This window comes from Scleropages formosus, chromosome 10, assembly GCF_900964775.1.
Source record: "Scleropages formosus chromosome 10, fSclFor1.1, whole genome shotgun sequence".
NCBI classification, from domain to species: domain Eukaryota; kingdom Metazoa; phylum Chordata; class Actinopteri; order Osteoglossiformes; family Osteoglossidae; genus Scleropages; species Scleropages formosus.
In genome coordinates this window covers 28,156,754-28,179,587 of record NC_041815.1, presented here as the reverse complement: position 1 = coordinate 28,179,587, position 22,834 = coordinate 28,156,754, and the positions used below count along the sequence as shown (strand labels likewise).

The 22,834-nt window shown below is 47.5% G+C and overlaps 1 protein-coding gene across 2 annotated transcripts in view; it reads left to right on the top strand.

Moving 5' to 3' along the window:
* The window catches only part of slc36a4 (solute carrier family 36 member 4), a 32,417-nt gene extending 11,227 nt beyond the window's left edge, over nucleotides 1–21,190 (top strand). Inside the window, exons 7-12 of one of the 2 annotated variants that reach the window (XM_029255715.1) lie at nucleotides 2,267–2,351; nucleotides 6,749–6,997; nucleotides 8,429–8,527; nucleotides 15,847–16,016; nucleotides 19,840–20,009; nucleotides 20,269–21,190. In XM_029255715.1, the coding sequence (XP_029111548.1) occupies nucleotides 2,267–2,351; nucleotides 6,749–6,997; nucleotides 8,429–8,527; nucleotides 15,847–16,016; nucleotides 19,840–20,009; nucleotides 20,269–20,270 (775 nt within the window). In that variant the 3' untranslated portion in view covers nucleotides 20,271–21,190. Of the gene's footprint in view, nucleotides 1–2,266; nucleotides 2,352–6,748; nucleotides 6,998–8,428; nucleotides 8,528–15,846; nucleotides 16,017–19,839 lie in introns of both variants that reach the window. The other variant, XM_029255714.1, reaches the window with a different exon arrangement.
* The last annotated feature ends 1,644 nt before the right edge of the window (nucleotides 21,191–22,834 follow it).

Genomic DNA, 22,834 nt, shown 5'->3' with positions numbered 1-22,834 from the left:
CTTATTCGTACTTTGACGCTTTTCTCCTGAATCGTTTATGATGTCGCCTTTATCCACTTCATACTACATACAGTGATTCATCCATTTATGCAGCTGGGTAATTTTTACTGTATTAATTCAGGGTACGTACCTTGATCAGGAGCATTAGAGCAGGGGCACAGATTCAGATCCAGGGCTTTCGATCTCGAGGCAGCATTTTTAACCTGTACTACACCTGCTTTTCAAAGAAGCATTAATTAAACAGCAACAGAAGGGACAAGTTGTTCTTCTTATTATAGTAGTAATAATAATAAACAATAATACATTTACACTTAATTTATCAGATGCTTTTCTCCAAGGCAGAGTACAGTGATTATTAACTAAAAATAATAATATTAATAATCTCTTATTTCTTGCCTTACCCAGAGCCGGTGGACTTCTTGCGACGTCGTACCCATAAATCCGACGTATTAGAACAGATCGGTGGCGTATCCTCTAATGCGATCCTCCCTCGTTTTACCACGGTGCCCCCCGTCGGACTAATTCCATCTCCGTCTGTGCGCCTCTCCTCCAGAAACCTTGATGTATGAGGTGTTGCGTTGCTGCCGTTTCGCTCTCTCCCGCCGTTGCGCCGCACTGTTATCTCCACGGTGAATATCTGTTTGTACACGGTGTGTGTGTGTGTGTGTGTGTGTGTGTGTGTGTGTTTCTGCAGTCTATCACCATTTTATCGCTGCGCTCGAGAGCTGTTACATTTGCTCTGTTTGGACAGCAAATAAAAGAAGCTAGAAATAAATTATCTGCGTGCTGTGCCTCAAAACACACACACACACACACACACACACACACACACACACACACAATTGTTCATCAATCTGGAAGCACAACTGGAACCGGTAGTTAATTCGTAACTTATTCACCATCAGTAAAAAGTTAGTAATGCTGATGTCCCTCCATTTATTCCCTGGTTACGGTAGGTTAAAAACCTTCGATAAAGCCAAAATAAATAGACATTCTCCCTAAGGATTATTTAATTATTTACTTCAAACAACATTAAAATTAATTTAGAATTGCTGAAAAAAATGTCATCTCCGCAACCTCCTATTCGGTGCCGACCGATTCGTCCCTTAAGCATCCGCAGTGTTTGTCGGCTTCTGGTCGCTTTCAACTTCCTTTATTAACTGCACAATTTTCCCCACATAATCTGGTCCTAATAAGTTCCTGAAAATGGACGGAATATTGAAAAACCCAGTAACAGAATTGCTTATTCCATTAATTTCCAATTAGCTCCAAGTTCACCCCAAAATCACCCTAATGATGCGTAATATAGCAAAGAAAGTCCTTCTTTTACTCATTTGGTTTATAAAGTTATTATTGTTACCAATTTTATTTTAACAAATTAAAATGGGTATCAACTGGTAACGTCATACATGAATGAAATTTAAAATAATGATTTTATTAAATAAAAACGGGAAATGTTTTTTTAATTTATTTCCTTTATGGGCTTGTCAATTATCCACTTTATTTTAGGGTTGTAACATGTTAAAATGGATTAAAATGATAACTTCATATATAAAATTTAAAAAAAAAGATTTTGTGAAATAAAACAGGAATTTTAAATTTATTTCATATATGAAGTTGTCAATTACCCACTTTATTTTAATGTTGTAACACGTTAAAATGAATAAAAAATGATAACTTTATATAAAAAAAATGGTTTTGTAAAGCAATCTTACTGTGACAGTGTGTGCGACCTGGCTTGAGGAAGACAAAATCACATATGAATAAATGAATAATTTGAAAATTAAAGCACAGTGGTTCAGAACGGAGGATGCGACACAAACACGTGAGGGCCAGAATGCGGCCGACAGCGTGGGTACACCGTTCCCACAATGCAGTGCGGCTCAGTCTCTCGCGCAGCCGTCGCGCAAAAATTTTCCGTTGCGGTCAAAGTTCATCACGCCGGACTGAAAGTCTCAGACCAGGTAACTGGAAACGAAATAATAAATATAATATAAAAATAAATTAGATAATTGAAAATCCAGTTTGGTTAGCAATAAGCGATATTAATAACTGCAAACGGCATGAGTGAAAAGCTGCGTGTTGGGAGACCAAATAACGGCAATAAATGCATTTTTTCAGTCTGTTCTTTGCAGCGCTTTGCTTCAGTTTACAAGTTCAGAGCCGCGCTCGGCAGGTGATGGAGGAGGATGGAAGGGCGACGTTCCGAGGACCTCGTGGGCGCCTCCTGCCGCTCTGAAACGGCATCTCTTTGCCGTCCCTACAGGCACCTGGTCAGCTTCTTCCTCGTGTTGACGCAGCTGGGCTTCTGCAGCGTCTACTTCGTGTTCCTGGCGGAGAACGTGAAGCAGGTACCCTCCCGCTGGACCCGCGTGCCGGACAGGAAGGAAGTTCACTACAACGACCACGTCCGCAACTGCGTTTGATGTATTTTCGTAGCGTAGCGGTTGCAGCTGCAGCCTTTGGACGCAAAGGTCGCAGGCTCGAATCCCACCTCCAGCCGTAGTAGCCTCGAGCAAGGTACTTACCCTAAATTGCTCCAGTAAAATTACCCAGCCGTGTAAATGGATAAATAATTGTAAGCAGTTTAACACCGTATGTTGCTTTGGAGAAAAGCATCAGATAAATGTAACTGTTACTTTTTCGCGTTCACTTGTGCAGTTGTGCGCCTTTTTCCTCTGTTGTAATGACACGATGTGACCCCTAGGAGGTGCTGGTGGTTCTCTTTGGAATCCTCTCCCCTCGCCCTCGGGTTCGGGAAGCCGGCGCTCAGCTCGCTCCGCCAGCGCACGTTGACGTGAACTTCCTATCTCTCAGCACGTGATAAGCGTGAGATGCTGTATATCAACGCGCGGTATTTGGCCCGCGGCTGCGTGTGCGTGTGGCCGCAGCGCGTGAGTGCGCCACGTTCCCGCTGCGTTTCTGTGTTATGCTAATGACCTCTGTCCCACAGCGGTATTGATCAGGCCACGGCACACTATGGCTTTTATTTGTCAAAAGCCGATTAAAGCCTCTTATCGCTCACTGGTACCCAGAGTGCACCGGGGGAGCGGCGTACGACTGTTAAACGCACTGCTCAGTAATAACATTCTGCCCAGTTACTTATCGCGAATATGAACCGGCGGCGGAAAATCTGATGCTTTTGCGTTTGTCTTTAAAGTTTTTTCCATTAAGCAGCAGCGTTTCTGTTATGTTTCAATTTAATTAGGTTCCTTAATAAGGAACGTTGTGAAGAATGGGGTGGCACGGTGGCACAGCGCCTGGGTGGTGCGAGAGGACGTGGGTTCGATCCCCGCTCAGTCTGTGTGAAGTTTGCGTGTTCTGTGTCTGTGTGGGTTTCCTCCGGGTGCTCTGGTTTCCTCCCACACTCCAAAAACATGCTGTTCAGGTTCCCCCATAGTGTGCGAGTTACAGAGAGAGTGTGTTCCACTGATGTATGGATGAGTGACCCAGTGTAAGTAGTGTAAGTCACCACGGTGAATAAGGTGTGTGGGCTCATAACACTACATAGAGTTCATTGGAAGTCGCTTTGGAGAAAAGAGTGTGCTAAATAAATGTAAATGTAACAATAATAAAAGAACACAGCACGGTGTAACGGCGCTTTGATTATCCTGCTGGGTTCTGAACCCCGTGACTGAAGCGATGGCGCCTCGTCGCTCCAGCCGAAACGAGGAGCTCTCGCTGAGGTCCTCCGCAGAGTATTTGCTGTGACTTTTTAACAAGCTGCTCTTTCCTGTCTGACCGTGTCGGCTTTTTGATCCCCTGACGGGCCTAATTGGTTCTGTGGACCGTAGCGTGGGAGTAAAACGATCATTTCTCATGGGGGCAACAAACGTGTGTTGTGCTCACTGTTGAAAGTGGTCCAGAGTCTGTCTTGGAAAAGTAGGGCTTGAGCCTTGGTACACCTTGGAAGGGACTCCATCTATCTTAGGGCAATCTCTCTCTCTCTCTCTCACACACACACACACACACACACACACACACACACACACACACACACAACGGCCAATTTAGAGTCATCAGTCCACCCGACATACCCATCTTTAGAATGTGGGCGGAAACCAGAGCACCTTCAGAAAACCCACACAAACACAGAGGAAACAAACGACCTCTGCAGAGACTGTCGGATTCGAACCCACGGCACAAAAATTGTGAGTCTCGCTGGACGAACACCAGAATAAAACATAACAAGTAATAACATGATCACACCAGTGTATTTTGTCATAACTTTGATATTAACTATTGCTTAATACCCACTTACTGTATTTTTATTTCCAAACAGTACAGTTGAAGATTCAGACCTTCATGTGCTGAAGTCTCTTTCATGGTTTTTCATTACTATGTTATTAATTTCCAGCTGTTGTGCTGCTCACCGGGGGGGGCTGGGGCCGTGTGCCTATTAACACGGTAACAACCCCATGAAAACGCCGTGATGCCCATGATTCTGTGCAGAGTTTGCCGGAGTCCCTTGCGTCGGATGGTGACTGTGTGCCAAACCACAGCCTGCGACTGTTCCAGCCGGCACCGCATTTGGTCCTTGTGTTTTCCGCCAAATTCTCTCCATCCCTCAAGAAAGCGGTGTGTTTGTGAACGCAGCTCCATCCATCCATCCATCCATGGCAGCTGGTAGCATAGTGGCTGGAGCTGGTGGCTATGGGCTCACAGGTTGTTGGTTCAAATCTCACCTACTGCTATCGAATCCTTGAGCAAGGTGCTTACCATAAAATTCCCGGCTGTGTAAATGGGGTTGTAAACCATGAAAGACACTGGCGTACCCTACGTGTACATTACCTCATACCTTCTGGGGTCAACTCTGGACCTCCCAGTCTTGTAGTGGATAAACAGTTATTGACAACAAGTTGGGTTGATGCCTCGTAACCCTTTGAGGAGAAATCACATGAAAACGTTGCTGTGGTGAAAACCAGGTAATTGAGGCTGCGTTCTGACACCCACCCCCAAGAAAAATGGGTTAGAAACACAGATGTCCAGATTTTACCGCACCAGGAGATGAGTACCAGGGTTTTACTGCAGCGTCTCACCTGGCGCTCATCTCCTAACCTGAGGCCGTCCTGGAAGCGCGAGCGGCGGGAACCCGGAGCAGGTTCGACCACGTGGGGGAGGACCGTCCCCAACGCCGCCCCCCCCCCCCAAGATGAGATCATCAGCCCCTCCCCTCTCCATTGTATGTTCCTCACTGATAGTTATTTCTTTATGAAAAGTTTTGGGGAGCCGCTTATCGGCGACCGAACGACAAATCCGCCACGACTGCGCCTTCGCGATAAGCCACAAATTGCATTCTTCGGCGAGGAGTGACGCGGCGGCCGTTTAATTGCCGCCTGCCAAATCGGGACCTTTATTCTAGGTATTAATTCATCTGTTTGACACATTGATTTTGAAATGTTAAGTGGCAGTTTAATATTAGAGAGCAGTGCGTCGCGTGGCGAGGCGGTGCTCCGAACCCATACCCCCCTGTCCTCGCTCCCTGTCCTTCACTGTCCCTTTTGACTCGAACCTCCTTTTTTTTTATTGAAGAAACACTATTTTTTGTTCTAAGTCATCGCTGTATCTTCATATCTGCAGCGATGATCCCTTGGTGATGAGGGGATCTGTCCTGAATTAGCGCAGAAGTCCTCCTAATCAGAGGTGGGGTCCATTCCTTCGGTCGTGGATTAGTTTGCACGGTCGTCTCCCTGCAGCGGAGTCTTTCGTTCGACTTTCGCCGGATCCCCGTGACTTTGACGAAAGTTCAACCGGTTTAGAGCGAAAGGCACATCGTGCGTTCTCTACCCGTATTGTATGAAATCGGGGTGCAGATCCTTTCACCTATAGGACCCGATTGCTCAGTACATTACATTTACATTCATTCATGTAGCAGATGCTTTTCTCCAAAGCGATGTGCATCTCAGAGAAATACAATGTGTTCATTACATTAAGAGAAAGAGACATAGTTGCAGGCATGTGATTCTTAAGTAAACCCAGTTTGTTTCTTTCCACTTTATGCACCGATGTTCATCGCTCAAGTAGGTGCACGAAACTCAGGATAGACGATTCCCGATCACCTTCCTACAAAATTTTTGCAAAAATTTTTATTCAAAGGTACACAAACATTTACATGCAGTACAGGAGTGGCGGCCGTGTAAAGGCTTATCTGGGCATGATCATAAAGTCACAGTACATGAACATTTACACCTTCAAGGGCGCCGTTGGGGGTCCAGAATCAGAAGTCCGTCTGTTGTCGGTTTTCTCCCCGTTGCGATGGAACAAACTCCGTGTCCCTCAGAGCTGCTGAATCCCTCTCGGAATTCCAGAAGGGTCTCGAACCCATCTCTTTCAGAGCCACTTCTTTCCTGATTCCTTACAGTACATAAATGAGTCCAAAACCACCTGCTCCGATTATCGATGTATTTGCTATTTGAATGTCACTTCTATCGGAGCTACTGAAGAGATGTGAACCCGCAGTGTGGTGGTGTCAGACACACGATCTAGTGTCTGTGTCTAAAGCTCTTTGTCTGTTTTTGATGCTCTTTTGTTTACTCTCAGTTCTACGTATCTTTGGAAAAATCGTCTTCTGAATTAATAAATGTAAATGCATTCTCTTCCCATAGGGGTCTTTCTTGTTTTGCTGCGGCTCCGGGGGGCGCCGTCGAGCACCATAACTGCTTGGGATTGAGACCTCGAAGGGGGATGTGTGAGCTGTCAGTCATCCCCCCTCTCTCTCCCCCCCCAATCCCCCCCCTCCAATCTGAAGGTGGTCAAAGGCTACTGGGGGAACAGGACGGAGGCCCCCGGTGCTGCTGGCAACGTCACCGCAGAGATGAGCCCCGGGACCCCTGTGGAGAGTTGGGGTCTCGACCTGCGCCTCTACATGCTCTTCTTCCTACCCTTCCTCGTCCTGCTCGTCTTCATCAGGGACCTGAAGAACATGGCGGTGCTGTCTTTCTTGGCCAACCTGTGCATGGCTGTCAGCCTCGTCGTCATCTTCCAGTACATCCTGAGTGTAAGAGCGTCATGCCCTTCGCTTAGATTATCGTGCTTTTGTTTCCAGAACATTCTTTGTGTTCTGACAGCAGTTCCAGCCCTGAGGCCAGGATCCAGATGTCCTCAACCCAACACCCTCCCACGGGGAGGGATAAGAGCGCTAAGGGGCAGCAGGTGCCTTAGCGGTTAGAGCTGCCACCTTGCACTCGAAAGACACAGGTTCGAATCCCACCTCATGGTGCAGTACACTAGATCATGGTACTTACCCTGAACTAATACAGTAAAAGTTAACCTGCTGTCTAAAAGGGCAAATCAGTGTGAGTCACTTTGGAGAGAAGTGACAGATAATTGAAGCAATGTAAATGTAGGGTAATGTACTGTTTCTGTCACCTTCTCTGAGCTTACAGCCAGTGTGTCAGTGGAGCAGTTTGTAGCGTAATGGTTAGAGCCACTGGCTTTGGACCCAAATGTCACAGGGTCAAATCCCAAGCTGTTGTACCCTGTAATGAGATTCTTACTCTAAATTACACCAGTAAAATGACCAAGCTGTATAAATGGGTAAATCAGTGTAAATAGTTCAACATATTAAGTGCTTTGGAGAAAAGTGTCAGAGAAATAAATAAATATCTTCATGACATGATCACTAATTGTTCTTGAGTCAAAGTCCCACTTGCTTTTATATTCAGGACTCGTTTCCTTGCTCTTGCACCAGTTATGAGAGAGAAGATCAGATTTTTAACTTTTCACTCATTTTTTTTCCAGTGTCCTTTGCAATGCCACCCGTGATGTGCATTTACTTTTTTTTTTAAGTTATCTGGTGTTTTTCTCCAAATTGATGTATAGTAGCAGGTTAGTATACTAAGCAGTTTACCCATAAGTCCCTTGATCGAGAACATCACAGCAAACAGTGGGATTCGAACCCGAGTCCAAAGTCAGCGGCTCAAAATCACTACACCTTCTGCTTCCCCTTCACCAGTTATCAGAAACTAGCAGGGAGTTTTTATTATTAATTTCTTGCATTAATCGCCAAAGTCTTTTAGGTAGAAAATTTCATGGTGTTAACTGGGGGGCCCCTCATTGGGGGGTCTGGGGGGCCACTTTCTAAACCTTCCTTATCAGACTCATCAGTTGCATTTTAAAGGGATCGATTTGGCGATCAATCCCCCTTTGCGGACACAATTTTTACAATAAACCTTGAAAGGAGGGGAATGCTGGGGGGATTCAGCAGTTCTGAGGGACCGAGGGAGTTTATTCTGCCACTTTGGGGTTTTAGATCTGTGAGAGAGATGGGGAGATGGTGAGGACCCCTGCACCTTGCCCCCCTCCCTCTTCATTAGGGGCCCACTTGGGGGGGAATAACAATGTCCTTCCCTCGCTTTACAGAGTGCGTTGTTCGTGACGTCCATCGTCCTTCCTGAACCGTATCCTCCTCTCTCCATCTCTTCTGCAGGACGTGGGGTCGCCGCACAGACTCCCTTCGACAGCCAGCTGGAGGAAGTTCCCCTTCTTCTTCGGCACGGCCATATTCGCCTTCGAGGGGATTGGCGTGGTGAGTGCCGAGGGCTCGCCGCGACGATGGGGTCCGATTCGATCCGGGAGCCGCAGATAAGCCGCCGCCCTACCCCCCGGCCCCCGGACAGGATGATTTACGAGACGCCGCTTTAACGTATTGATTTAGAAGTACAGAAGTCTTCGCTCAGTGGCGCGGGACGATTAATCAGCGGGAGATTGAGGAGTCCCAGGGTGTCACGGCAGAGGACAGAGAGGAGGCGCGGTAAACCGCCAGAGGCAGATGGGCCTCCTCTCCGCCAACCAGCACCACTTGTTCTCCACTTACATTTACACTTTCATACGTGTGTGTCCTGTGTTTTTTTCCAAAGTCACATAAACTGTTAGCTGCTTACTCTGATTTACCCATTCATACCCATTCGTACAGGGTGGTAATTTCTACTGTATGAGTAAAAATGCTCTGATCAAGGGTACAGCAGTAGAAAGTGGGTGGGATTCGAACCCAGTTCAATGACTTCAAAAGCAGTGGCTCTAACCCCTACGCCACCTGCTGTCCCTTCCATGTTATCCATAAATACCCCGTCTTTGGACTGTAGGAAGAAACCAGAGCACCTGGAGGAAACCTACATGAACACAGGGTGAACTTCACACAAACTGGGCCTGATTCGAACCCATGTCTGAACCTACAGACTAGCAGAAGTGAGGCAACAGTGCTATTTATTATTATTATTATTATTATTATTATTATTATTATTATTATTATTATTTATGACTCATTTACAATGTTGGATATTCAGATGAACACAGATTTGCCCATGTGTACAGCAGGATAATCTGTAATGTACAGTCTTTACAGTTTGTCAGGAGTACCTTGATCAAGGGAACTGCAGCAGGAGGTGGGATTCAAACCTGGGACCGTCACGACCCACAGACTTCGCTACCCGTGTTTTATTCTTTATTTGTCAGCAGTCCCGAGGTGACTCAGACCGTTGGGTTTTTACGCCACCGTTCCTGTTGTCTTCCCCTGGGCATCAGCTGGAAGGGACAATAGAAAGTTCCGGATGGTCTTCAGCTCCAGTTCTCGCCGTTCCACGTTTACGCTCAGACGCCCCGCTGCCACATCCAGACAAAGACGCTTTCCGGAGCGGCGCTTCGCGCATCGCATCTGCGGGAGGCCCAAAACGGGCCTTTTTACCGCGGTAAAGCGATAAGTGCGGCGTGGGACGGCGGCTGGCGTTAGGCGCCGCTCTTATTTCCGAATCCATTGAGCACGTCTTACTTTTAATTGTCTAGAAGCAGCGTCGCCTTCCGAGCGGGAGGGAGGTGGAGACGGGAGCGGGAGGCAGACGGAGGCTGCGGTCGCCGCTGTTTGCCGTTCGCTTCCAATCCCTCTTTATCCCGAGACTCATTGTGCAACACATCTGAAGCCGTATTGATTCCCTCATTCAAATTGACGGCGCGATTATCCGCTATAGGAGGCGAGCGGATCCCTTTCTTTGGTCCCAGGAACAGATGTCTCGAGCTCAACCGATTTGCCGATGAGGACGGCGGCCCGCAGACCGAGGTGCGAAGGCGGTTAAAAAAACAAGACGACAGTATGGTTTGAAGGGAAGCTCCCGCTCGCTCACCTTCGGGTGCCGTGAGAGTGTTTACGGCTCTGCCGCGACCGTGAATATTCTCTCTGTGGTATTAATGACCGCAGGTGCAGGTCTTCTGTTACACTGGTATCCAGGTAAAGCACAGTATCTCCTCTCCAAAATTACGTACATTTATGTGAAGCTTTTTTCCAGTTTACTTATCCGTTTATAGAGTCAGGTAATTTTACTGGAGCAGTTTAGGGTAAGTACCTCGCTCAAGGGTACTATAGCTTGAGGTGGGATTCAAACCTGCAACCTTTGGGGCCAAAGGCAGTAGCTCTGATCGCTACACTACCAGCTGTACAACTCAGAGTGACTCCAAGTGCATCAGCAACAGATGAAGCCCTTTAGACACAAACACTGAATTAATGACACACAGGTTGTGTGTTTGACACCAACATGCTATGGGTTCACATCCCTCAAGTAGCTCCTGTAGAAGTGACATTTAAATAGCAAATACACAGGTAATCATAGCAGGTGGTGTTGGACTCATTTATGGAGCTGTCAGGAGAGAGATGGCTCTTGAAGGGATGGGTCTGAGAACCTTCTGGAATGTGGGAGGGATTCAGCAGCTCTGAGGGACACAGGAAGTGTTTTCACCACATCGGGGCCAAAAACCACAAACTGAAGGACATTTGATTTATTGGCCAAAGGTGGAGGAGCGCAGTGCTCTTCCTCAGGGGTATTAGCTGATCAGGTATGGAATCTCTTCGTAAAACGTATCAGGTCGTGCGTAACGTTCCCGGTTAGACGACAAACTCGGGCTGAGTCGGCTTTGCTAATGAGGGCAAATGGAACAAACCAGAAAAAAAAACGAAAAGGGGGCCGATCGGTCGCTCGGCGAGTCTCGTTGGCCGCTTGATTCCGCCGTATTTGAGTCCAGTTCTGCAACGAGTGTTTCTTTTCTGCCTTCGCTTCCCATCAAGGAATTTGCGGGGCCGTTTTGGCTCTAGGCGAGCAGCTTTCATGGCGAATTTGTTCACGTTTGCCCGCCGGCTGGGGGAGGAAGCGCTGCAGGAAGGGAAAGGTAGAGCAGTGCGAGGAACCTTTCATGTCACATTTTTTACTTTTTGCCGCGGTGCTCTTTGTGGAGCCGGGCAGCAATAAGGTTTGGCGCCTTTGAGCTCTGGCCCTAGCGCCACCTGCTGGCGTAGCGGAAAGGGCATCGGGAGCCGTTGCTCTCCAGCTTCCCGGCCCGCTAATGGGTCGGCGTCGCCTCCGGGGGGCGCAGTGGGGCCGACTCAAGAGGGGTAATGCGAACGCAGCGGTCAGCATCGAACGCAATCTTTAAGAAGCAAAAAGATAAAAGATCTTTTATTATATTTGGGATTTATGTGATTTTTGGGCGACCTTGAGTCCTGCTTGGAATGAGTTTGATAACGGTGGTGTTTATCACCTTGATTTACCAATTTTTTGCCTGACAAACACATTTCCAAGAGTGTGTAATATAGGTTCTGTGCGTGTGAGTGTGAGAGAGATGCTGTTTCTCTTTATGTTGATGTAACTGGTTACTACAAGCCCAAAGTGAAAAGGGAAAGATACCCTTTTCATTTTTTCCACCTTTACCCTTTACCGCGTTACTGCTGCCGGGATGTTCCCAGAGAGGCAAGCAGCGCTGTGAAGGGGGTTCTGGTCTCACTGAGAGCAGGAGACACGTCTCCCTCCGTTCCTGTATGGCGAAGGTGCGTCTGGATATGGTGTGTGTGTGTGTGTGTGTGTGTGTGTGTGTGTGTGTGTGTGTGTGTGTGTGTGTGTGAGAGAGAGAGAGAGATTTGTTCCTCCACTGCTGTGCATTCCTGTTGTACTGGGACTAAACGGCCACAGTGAACTCAGGTGGAGGAGACATTAAATTGACAGATGAACACTTTAACCACCAGCTCAGCTCCCGGCTCTCCCAGACGTCCTGGCCTCAGGTTCCCCCGGAGGCCTGCGGCAGATGCGCTCGTATCCTCGCTCGTATTCCATATCCTGTAGTCAGCCGCTCGGGTTCGACACAGGGGACCGTGCTCTTGAAGAGCTGATTTTGGTCACTCGTTAGGGGACTTGGACCCACCTCTGCTGCAGGCTGATTGGCTGAAAGGTAAAAGCCCCGCCTCCACTTCTTTGGAGGCGGGGCTTTTACCTCTCAGCTAATAGATGTTGTATAGGTGTTCTGTCTCCATCTACTCGCAAGCTATACTATACAACAATTTGTGTGGGCGACAAATTTCACAGCGATCCCCAGTGTGGACTTCAGTCTTCTGAGATGCACAGAACGTGGCAGTTTCAATATTCCTCCATACGTCATCCATGAGATGGAAAATCCCTTCAAATCAGTCTCTCTGGGGTCCGCCATCCGGCCTGATGTCACCGTTGTTATGTTTTCTGTCCGTCCCCGACCTGACCGCTGCCCCTCCTGGCCCATCATCTTAGCGGAGTCACTGTATTCTCTGTGGCAGTGCCAGCGCCATTCAGAACATTGACCACGTTACTTAATTATGCATTCGCTCGCTCGCTCGCATGCGTAATGACCCCCCGGCTGCTCCGGCTTCCGTTGCTCCTCAAGCGAGTTTTAATGTAATATCCGGCACGTGTACGCATGTGTTCCAGACATAGTGTGTTTTGCAGCCCTTTTTTCAGCAGATGCTAATAAACGCTCGTGATTTTTCCCCAAGTTTAGCTCCACCCCCTGAGAACACAAGGTGAGGGATTGGTCAGACGGCATAGGTCGCCCTCGAATCTAAAGGCATGTTTCTTCTTCCGTCCACAGCCCTGTGCTCTGGATCATTCCGTCGCATTGCTTGTTAAATTGCCATCAATTAACCTTTAATTGAGGACAATTTAACCTAATAGATGAGTGAATGGGCCGGATAGAAGCGATGTAATTACAGGCATCGAAATTCTGCCTGGAACTATGAGTTAAGGCTTAATCTCTTGCCCTATTCAGGCACTCCACTAAAAGGTTGTCGGGGGCTCGGGCGCTCTGCTCTCAGTCACGGTGAAAGGGTGACGTTCCGCTCCGAAACCCGCTGCTTCTAAAAAGAGATTTAGGGACCGCTTTATAAACCAGAAAACCCTAAGCAGCTTTAAAATGGCACTTGTAATTTGTGTTTCCTCTCATGTTCTGGTCCCTTTTGAAAAATGTTTTCCTTAATGAAGAATAGATGTGTCTCTGTCTATGGATTCATTTCTCACTTTCTTGACACTGAATGGTGATTGTCATTTATTTTACTCTTTTGGTGCTTCTGCATGTGAGATTTTCTAAGGCTCGCTTTGCTGCCTGGTGGCAGAACGGTGCCACAGCAAGTAGCGCTGCTGTCTCACAGCGTCTGGGTGGTACAGGAGGACGTGGGTTCGATCCCCGCTCAGTCTGTGTGGAGTTTGCATGTTCTCCTCGTGTCTGCGTGGGTTTCCTCTGGGTGCTCTGGTTTCCTCCCACACTCCAAAGACATGCTGTTGAGGTTCCCCCATAGTTTGTGAGTGACAGAGAGAGTGTGTGTGTTTCACTGATGTATGGATGAGTGACCCATTGGAAGTAGTGTATGTAGCAGTGTAAGTCACCGCGGTGAATAAGGTGTGCTGGCTGATGACACTACATAGAGTTCATTGGAAGTTGCTTTGGAGAAATGCATCTGCTAAATAAATAAATGTTAACGTAATGCCTAAATGCACCAAGATTTTCTGTCCGAAATACAAGTGTAAACGTAAGGGTAGATTTCAAATTGCCTTCTGTCTGAGTTAATAGTCAGTATGTGGAAGTATTCATTATTTATGTTGGATGCGTTTTGTGCAATAGTAAAATATTAAAGGTATTTTTTTCGTGGAACATGACGGCGAAGTTCTGAATCTCTCAGTATGGTTGGATTCACTGCACATTCATGATCTGAAAAAACAGATAGAGCGTCAAAACTGGATTGCTGAATAATATTTTCATATTCATTCTAACCAAGGGCCATACTAACACTTATTTTAAGTGTGATAAAATAGCTGCACAATTATGTCCCACATAGTTGTCCAACCTTCTTGATAAATCTCATTAAGTCTTAATTTGCATTACAACCTCCCAGATTTTCCTGGGTCGTTGTCAAAACGCCCACCATTACATATGTATTAAGGTTATTTACATATACATGAAGGCCTTGCTGAAGATCCTCTCTTCTCTGGCACTTAATGCATGCAAATGCCATTGCGCATGTTACTAAATATCCTCCCACTCGTCATTGCTATTCCTCAGCGGAATAAGGAGCGCTCAACACAGTTGCAACGACTTCAAGAGTGAGAAACCGGTGCCATATGTCTTAAAATTTCAAACTTTTGACAGTCTTCAAACTGCAGCGTCGAAATGGAATCGGTTATCGGCAGGATGCTGTCTTTTGTTTGGGGGGGGGGGGGGGGTCCTTGCGTGGCCCTCGCCCACCGTTTTCAGAGACGACGTCATTTCCGACACGGCTGACGAGGCGTGGCCCCGGGGGCTCCTTTGCGTAGTCAAGGCCGCTGCAGAAGAACCTATGAATATTCATACCACTTCAGTCGCTTCTATTAAATATATTGAAAAGAAAATATTGTTTACTGACGCTAGAGAGCCCCCGTATTTATCGAGGTAAGAAACGGAGTCGGCGCCCGTTGGGCCCTCATCGCGGTGCTGTGGCTGATGAATGACGATCATTAAAGGCTCCTCATGGGCTCGCGTGGCGGCGTCGTGCTTTTGGACTGAGAAACAGCGGTGGTCTGGGAGCTTTACTTAGTACCTATGGCATCTGCCGGCCCCCTCCTTTATCTCCGAATGTGACAGCAGTGCGGTACGTCCTCCTGCTTACTGAGGCCTCTGGGAAATTAAACAAATAGCGTCACCCTTCGCTCCCTTAAAGCACTTTCAGAAAAGTGAGAAGGAAGCAAGAACATTGTCCCATGTCTGAGGGAGATTGATAAAAAAAAAAAAAAAAAAATCTAGGAAGTTAGTTGCTTCTTTCTACGCCGAGACCCGAGTGCATCCGACTGCAGAATGTTTTAAGTGGGCTACGTGCAGCCCTGGCGGCAGAACCATGACCCAGCGGTCCGTCACGCTGCCCCTCTGTCCCGACGCACGACTATCTTAATGGCTTTGCTGAAAGTCCCGTGTCTGCAGTCAGTCAGCAAAAAAGGGTGCGATACAATGACTCGGTGAATGGGAGGTTTCGAGGGCGGCGCTCGTTCCTTTAACAAGTCGCCACGATGTCATGCAGCCGCAGAGACCTGCCGGATTGGATTTGATGTGTAATTCTCTGTGCTGTTTCCCGGCATCTCCTCGGGGTGTGCGAGGGCTGCGCCGAGCACTCATCCAACTCCACGCTAATTAAATGCTGCGCAGCTGATGGTGAAACCTGCAGATTTAGGGGTGGGGGGAGGGATTCGGTGCCTGTCTTTAACTTGCAGTTATCCCTGTAGACCCAGCATGTTTGGCAGATGGTTTTAGTTCAGCTAAAGTAGCTGTGGTAATGAAAGCTGCAGGAATGGAAACTTTTACAAATCATCCAAATGCCAACGTTATATTTTCCTGAATTTCCCCCGACCATATGCTTCCTGTTCTTTCTCATTAAGCCACTTTGTATTTTGACAGGTCCATCAAATGTTATTGGCCATGGTGCATGTCTGAACGTGTTATGAAAATCCTTCCGAGTTCACTATATTCTCTGCTGTTTTGTTTGTGTGTGTGTGTGTGTATTATATAACACATTTTCTCTTTTTTTGTGTGTGGGATATATAGGTGCTCCCATTAGAGAACCAGATGAAGGAGCCAAAGAGATTCCCCCAAGCGCTCAACATCGGCATGGGCATCATCATCGTCCTCTATGTGGCTTTGGCGACACTGGGTTACCTCCACTTTGGCGATAACATTAAAGGCAGCATCACCCTCAACCTCCCTCAGAATGCATGGTAAGTTGGTGAGTCTGCAATGCGATTGCAATGCAATTTGATTCTGGAAAATCAATAAAATTATAGGGCAGACACAGGATCTCAGATAGGCCTGGCAAATCAGAAAGTCCATAGTGGAGATACAGGAAAGTAAACAGTCCTGGAGAATCGGCAAGTCCATAGTGTATAATCATGAATTGAAACTGGCCTGGAGAATCGGCAAGTCCATAGTGCATACGCGTGAATTGAAACTGGCCTGGAGAATCGGCAAGTCCATAGTGTATAATCATGAATTGAAACTGGCCTGGAGAATCGGCAAGTCCATAGTGCATACGCGTGAATTGAAACTGGCCTGGAGAATCGGCAAGTCGATAATGCAGACACGGGAACTGAAACTGGCTTTGTAAATCACCATATCCACCGCGCAGAAATGGAACCTCAAAGACATACTGTCAGGTGTCTCTGATCTTCAGTGCACTCAATAACTGTTTCTGAAGTTCATCGTTGTGGGAAGCAATGTCTTCCTTCGATTGTTTTTGAATGTATGGCATGACCTGGTTTCCTGTGGTGACTCATTTCTTGAACTACAAAGGCTTGCAACTCCATTAGAAAAGAGATTGAGGATCCTTGGTAGTTGCGATGGACCCAGTCTGCTAGCTTATTCTTTTTCCACGGTGCTCATACAGAGACTTTCTGGTCCAAGTCCAATAACCGTAGAGTAACTAGGTTTGCCGTTGAAGCTTTTTGTGGACATCTGATGACCCCCGGACGCTTGATATCAAAAGATGGTAGACCTGGAGAACGTTCTTGTCTTCTTCCTCCTATCGATGGGGTGGGGGAAGATTTCGATCCCAATGTGCAATCCTCACTTTGTTTTTCTTGAGTGACAGAGAAAGTAAAAATTCGTAGTGATCTTTTTTTAATACTGTTATACCGCTTTGGCTTTTTCTACAACTCAGATTCTGTGGGTTTAATAACCTGAGTTTCTTTGTAGAGCAATCAATTGTTAATCAAACAAGTACTACATTGTGTGTTCTTTCCCGGGGGAGCGCTGCAGAATTTTTTTGTATAAAAGTGCAAAATGCAGCAAAATCTCTTTTTGCAGTGCACTTGTGAAAATAATTCTGTGTAAAGTAGCAGGGCAACACGTTGCAGGAAATGGTCACTGACTATTTGAAACGCGGTCTCTGTGCTTCTTAAGAATGGTTCGTTCTTCAGCCAAAAGAACTAACTAGTGGGACTTTCTCTTGGATAAATGGGTCTTAGGGTTTATGCATTAAAAATTTCATTTTTTTGTTTCAGACTTTAGGAAAAAACCAAAGGTTTGAATAATGGCACTCACTTTTATGAACTTATTTTTTGGTGGAAAATGTCCAAACACAGAAAAAAACAAATAGATTTTATTGGACCTGCAAGACCTGCTGAGAGGCAGTGGGCTTTTTGCCATTGTAATTCACACATCGTTCCCCATCATTCCCCTGGTTCGAAACGCCCTGGATCAGGTTGGAATCAAAAGGTTGCAGAAGTGGGAGGTTTTTGATTTATGGCACCTGGACTGGCGTTCCGTGCCGGTAAATGGGAGTATCAGGGACAACATGTGTGTTGGAGAGCGGTTTCTGAATCCCATTATGACTGATTTGTGGACCTCTGTAGGGCTCCAGCGGACAGAGCGTGAGGGAGCAAAGGCAATCTGTTTCCATAATGCATCTGGCCCCTTGTGCGTGTCACCGAACGTGCGTTAGATAGCGCGGTTAAAGCGGCATCTTGTTTCGGTACACAAGAAACCAATTGCCCTCTTCTTGCTCTTTTAAAGATGGAATACAAACAAGTTGTTATGTCCCGGGTGATAATCTGAGCCCCAGGGGATGGCTCGGCACGTGCATGCGTGTGCAAGCGCAAGATTTTTTAGCAGCGTGTGCTTATGTTCCCATATTTTCTCACCCTTTTAACAGAAGGGCATGGAAATCACACACAAAAAAATATCTTTTAGAAAAAGAAAAGGTCATCTGAAAGGCTCATGTGTGCATCTGGAGCGGTGAGGTTCCTGGGGACAGGGAAATGTGGTAAAATAAGTGTGTGCAGAGTTCTGAACCCATGAGGATTCTTGTTCTATAGCCCAAATGGACCAGCACCCCTTTGAGCGTTTGGATGAGCAGGAAAGACAGCGGCAGTAGGGCAGTAGGTACCGTAATGATCACAGTAGCCTTTTGCATCCTGAAGGTTGTCAGATTGAGTCCCGCTCCTGCTCTAATACCCTTGATAACAATACATTTATTCATTTTATTCATTACCTTAGTAATGCTAAGCTGCTTACAGTGATTTACCCATTTATACAGCTGTGCAAATTTTTACTGAAGCAATGTTGGCTAAATACCTGGCTCAGGCGTTTAACAGCAGGAGGTGGGATTTAAACCTGTGCCCTCTGAGTACCTGTAAATTGTGCACCTTCCTCCTCAGAACAGGTGTTGGAGCAGCTCCGTTCCGTCCCGGATGAGGAAGACCGCAGTTTTATTCCCGCGTGTCCTAGATGCGCAGCGTAAAAGCGGGTCCGCCTTTCTTCCGCCTCTCGCTGGAACATCGTTTCCAGCTCGATCGAGGCTGTTAGAATTTCTGGGCCACTTTGACAAAACGCCGCTTTTCCCCGTTCCGTTTTCAGCAACGGGACAAGATAAATCTGTGCCCCCCCCCGGCAGAGCTTCGGGTTGTAAACATTTATTTGTTCGGTGGAATGGAAAAGAGAAGCACGGTCCATGCATCACGCCCACGGCCGCCAGCGGTGTCGTGGGGTGCGCTGCAACTGGGCGAGCGAGGGTTGGCCGGTCGTCCCTTCCGGACCCCTCGGGGTTCAGTCCCCCATCCCCCCCACCAACGAAGGGGTTCAGTCCCACTCATCTTTGTATGTCAGTGGTGCTGCTTGTCGTGTTGGACCGAGTGCTCTCGGAGAGGGACGGCTTCTTGCAGAGGCGCTCTCTCCCGGTGGAGGTTATGAACTTAATTTGGTTTCGTATTTTATTGTGTTTTGCAGATTTGTGTCCCTGAGCACTTCGCAGCGAGGTGTGTTGTACGGAACGGTCCGTCCGAGACACTTAAGTGCTGTAAAGCGAGTTAATTTTTTCGTGACTGTGGAGCACCTGGCACAGAAGAGTGGAAACGACAACCCAACAAGTCCAGTTGGTTCGAATCCCCACCAGGCAGTGAGTCAGCAGTTTGGTTTGTAGTGACCGCAGTCCAGTCCGGACCGCGTGGTTACGTTTGTATTGACCACGGTCCGATCTGGGCTCTGTGTTTCTGTTTGGAATGACTTGGGCCGGTTCAGCGGTGTGGCACTTGGCTTTCTCATCACTGTGTATTACTGGTGATCCTTGGATGTTTACTTTTATTTACCCTCCAAATGCCCCCGGCACGCCTTTCCACCCTTCCTGTAGCTATCTGTAAGGTACTCCAGGTGCGTGAGGTACGAGCCCCTCCCGCCGAGCCCCGTCAGCATCGGCAATGTTCAGCGGAGCCCGGCTGCGCAGGATCTAAGATGTACCGCGCTGTACGTCACGCACGGGTGCCGCCTGTTCTACCCACAATGCCGTGCACGTGCCTTGGCCCCATGAGGTCGCCGTGCGCCCCCGTCGGTCGGATCATTAAAATGCGACCGATCCCGAGCGTTCATCCCGGCCGCGTTATCGGGCCTCGTTAGAGCCGCGCTCGCGTCACTTTCCGTCGCCGTGACAAATCCCCTCTGTCGCCGAAAGCTTGTTCCCGGTGGCGCTGATGAGCCGCGCGTCCCGCAGAACACGGTAAACTCCAGAGGTCGTCTCGTTCCTCACCGTGTGTCGCGTGTTCTTCTGCGCAGGACCAACCAGATGGTGAAGATCCTCTACTCCTTTGGCATCTTCATCAGCTACGCCCTGCAGTTCTTCGTACCGGCAGAGATCCTGCTGCCCCCGCTGAGGGCCCGGCTGCCGGAGCGCTGGAGGGGCCCCTGTGAGCTCGTCGTCCGCACCCTGCTCGTCTCCCTCACCTGTGAGTAACTGCCGTACCTGGTTACCTTACCTGTGAGTGTGTGCCCCTACTTGTGCGCCTCCAGCCCGCCCCGGTCTAACCCCTAAGTAACTCTCAGCTGAAGTGTATTTACCGCGGTACGCAAGGCCCTCCTCGTTCTGCTTCCTGCTGCCAGGAGGAGTGAGACGGGTCTCAGCTGTGTTTGTAAACAGCTAAATGAGTTGTGGGCACGAAGGAAGCAGAGCCGGTCAAACACAATTGATCAAAATCCCACTTCCAGGATCTTCTGCGGAACAGGGATGACGGCGGCGTCACGTCACGTCACGAGCCCCGACGTTCGGTCGTAACCCCAAACCCTGACCGCTCCATCTGCTGTACCGTACTGTCGACAGGGGTCGCGCTGCCATAAGGAACCACGTTTCACCATGTTTCTTATGGACTCCGTCAGTCTTTCAATGAGCGACTGCGTTTTAATGACAAAAATGTTGTTTTATTTCCATTGAAGTTACTTTTTGTTTACAATGACCAGAAAGGGAATAACTGAGTGTGCTGGCGGTGCAGAAAAGGAAAAGCAAAAGAAAACAGATTTAGAAATGAAAGTGAAAAATATAGTGGGGCATAAAAATACTATACAGTGCTGTGTATTGTTATATTAATATTAACATGAATAATGTGTGAAGATAGTGAAATGTAAAAAGTATAAAAAAGTCCGATTATATAATGCTGCATTCCTCTGTGTTATTTATTTATCCCTATTGTTCATGTAATACAGTATAAGGGGGTTTGCGACTGTCGACAAAGTTGGCTCACATTAAGGTCAATGGGACAGAACACTGTTGTAAGTCGACAGCCCCCCTGTCTAATGAACACACACACACACACACACAGGCTTCTTTGGGGCTGTAGTGGGTTTGTAGTGACAGGTCAAGATTTTAGCGATGGGGTGTATAAAGTGTCCTTTCTATGAGTTTGTGTTTGTATGTGGGTGTGTGTGCGTGTGCCGTTTGGCATTTTGGCCTAATGGGAGGATTTAACCGCCCCAGGGTTGGTGTGATGTTCTTTCTCTGTCGCCCCCTACTGGCTGGTGCAACAATGGCACAGACCCCTCTTTGACAGTCACCGCAGTGAACCTTGCTGACCGCCGTACTTTGGTTGTTATGGAAACCACCAAACAAATTTGCTCAATGCTCAAATGCATTTCATTAGGCACCCCTCGCGAGACATTCATCTGTGAGCTGTATTCGTATATTTTTATTCCATGGGTGTTGAAATTCGCAGAACTTTATTAAATGAAGTGTTTTCAAATTAACAGAAGTGATGAATGGTGAGATTGTCAGTGGTCTTTTTTTGGACGGGTTGTGATACCACACGCTTCTGCTGTCCTCGCAGTCCGGTGTGATCCGAAACCTTTCGTTTGCACGTTACCGCGGTAAATGGGCGGCTGCCCAGAACCGCTCGAGCGGGTCCCGATGTGACGGAGCGCAGCACCGTCCTCCTCCTCCTCCTGCCTCCCTCAGGGCTGCTGCTCCTCTCGCTCCCACATCTTTTTTTCTCTCATCAGTACCAATCAATTTACCGCGTTCCCTTCATTTTAATGCAGGGGAATTTATCTGCTCTGTAATATTGATGTGAAGTTCATAAAACAGCTTTTTTTTAAACATGTATATAGATATTTCTCTGAAAGGCATTTTATCTTTGGATGAATTGAATCAGGTACTGAAGTGTCATGTTCTCCTTGGGCGGTAATAAATATTTTCTTTGTGGCAGTTGTCAATACGTGATATTATTTATGAGATCGATGCCGTTTGGTACGACAGGTGCTCCCGAGTTCCCTTAATTCGTCTCGGAGCCGAAACGGGAAAAGCGGGCGATTACGGGGTCCGACCCTGTGGGGCTGGGGGGGAGGGGCGTCCGTTGAGCCCGGGGTCCTGCTGTTGGACCTGCGGTGAGAAGTCAGGATGGACTTTGTTTCCTCTTCTGTTGCAGGAGCAGGTGGCACAGTGGTTAGAGTCGCCGCCTTGCAATCGAAGGACTTGGGTTTGAATCCCACTCACTCAAACCTGCATGTTTTAAAGGCGAGATAGTAGCTCTGACCGCTACTCCCCCTGCTGCCCCCAGCAGGAAGTAACAGTAGTTACATTTGGGAACATTCCTCCTCTTCTTCATCCCCACGGAACAAAAACGGCCTCTGAGAAGGACAAGGTCAAGGCGGCAGCGTGTTATTAAAGGCTGCTTCTTAATTGTTTTTTCAAAATTGCAGAGGGTTTGAAACCAATTTGTTGTCTCCGTTAAAGTAGCCGATAAATATGGTTTTAATTAGAAAAAAAAATGGAATAATTGCACTACATGTATCATATTTAACGGGATAATTAGCTTTCGTGATTCTTGGTGACCTGGTGGCTTTTTGGTCTGTAGACAGTCGGCGCGCTCACACACACACACACACACACACACCCACCCCCCCACCCACCTACCTGTAAAACCATAATGGCTGTGATTGGCTTTTTTTTACGGTGCCGCTCTCCTTTCAAACCCGTGTTTCCAGGAACCTCAGCGGCGCGATTCTCAGAACGACTTTGAGGGAAAGGAGCGGCTTTTTACACGTCTGGTGCGAAGCGCAGTTAAAGGTTGTTTTTTTTTTTTTTTTTTTTTTTTTCTCCTCTCTCCCCCCTCTGGCACTAAAGGGTAAAGTTAGTCGAGTCTGAGCGAAAAACTCTCTGGTCCTTGAAAAGGCCTGTTCAGCCAACCTCTTATAATTAAACTTAATTTACTTAATCGAGCTTTAAAAAAAGATCAATGCGACATCTATTAATAATAAAGTCTTCATTCCCATTACATGTAAAAGG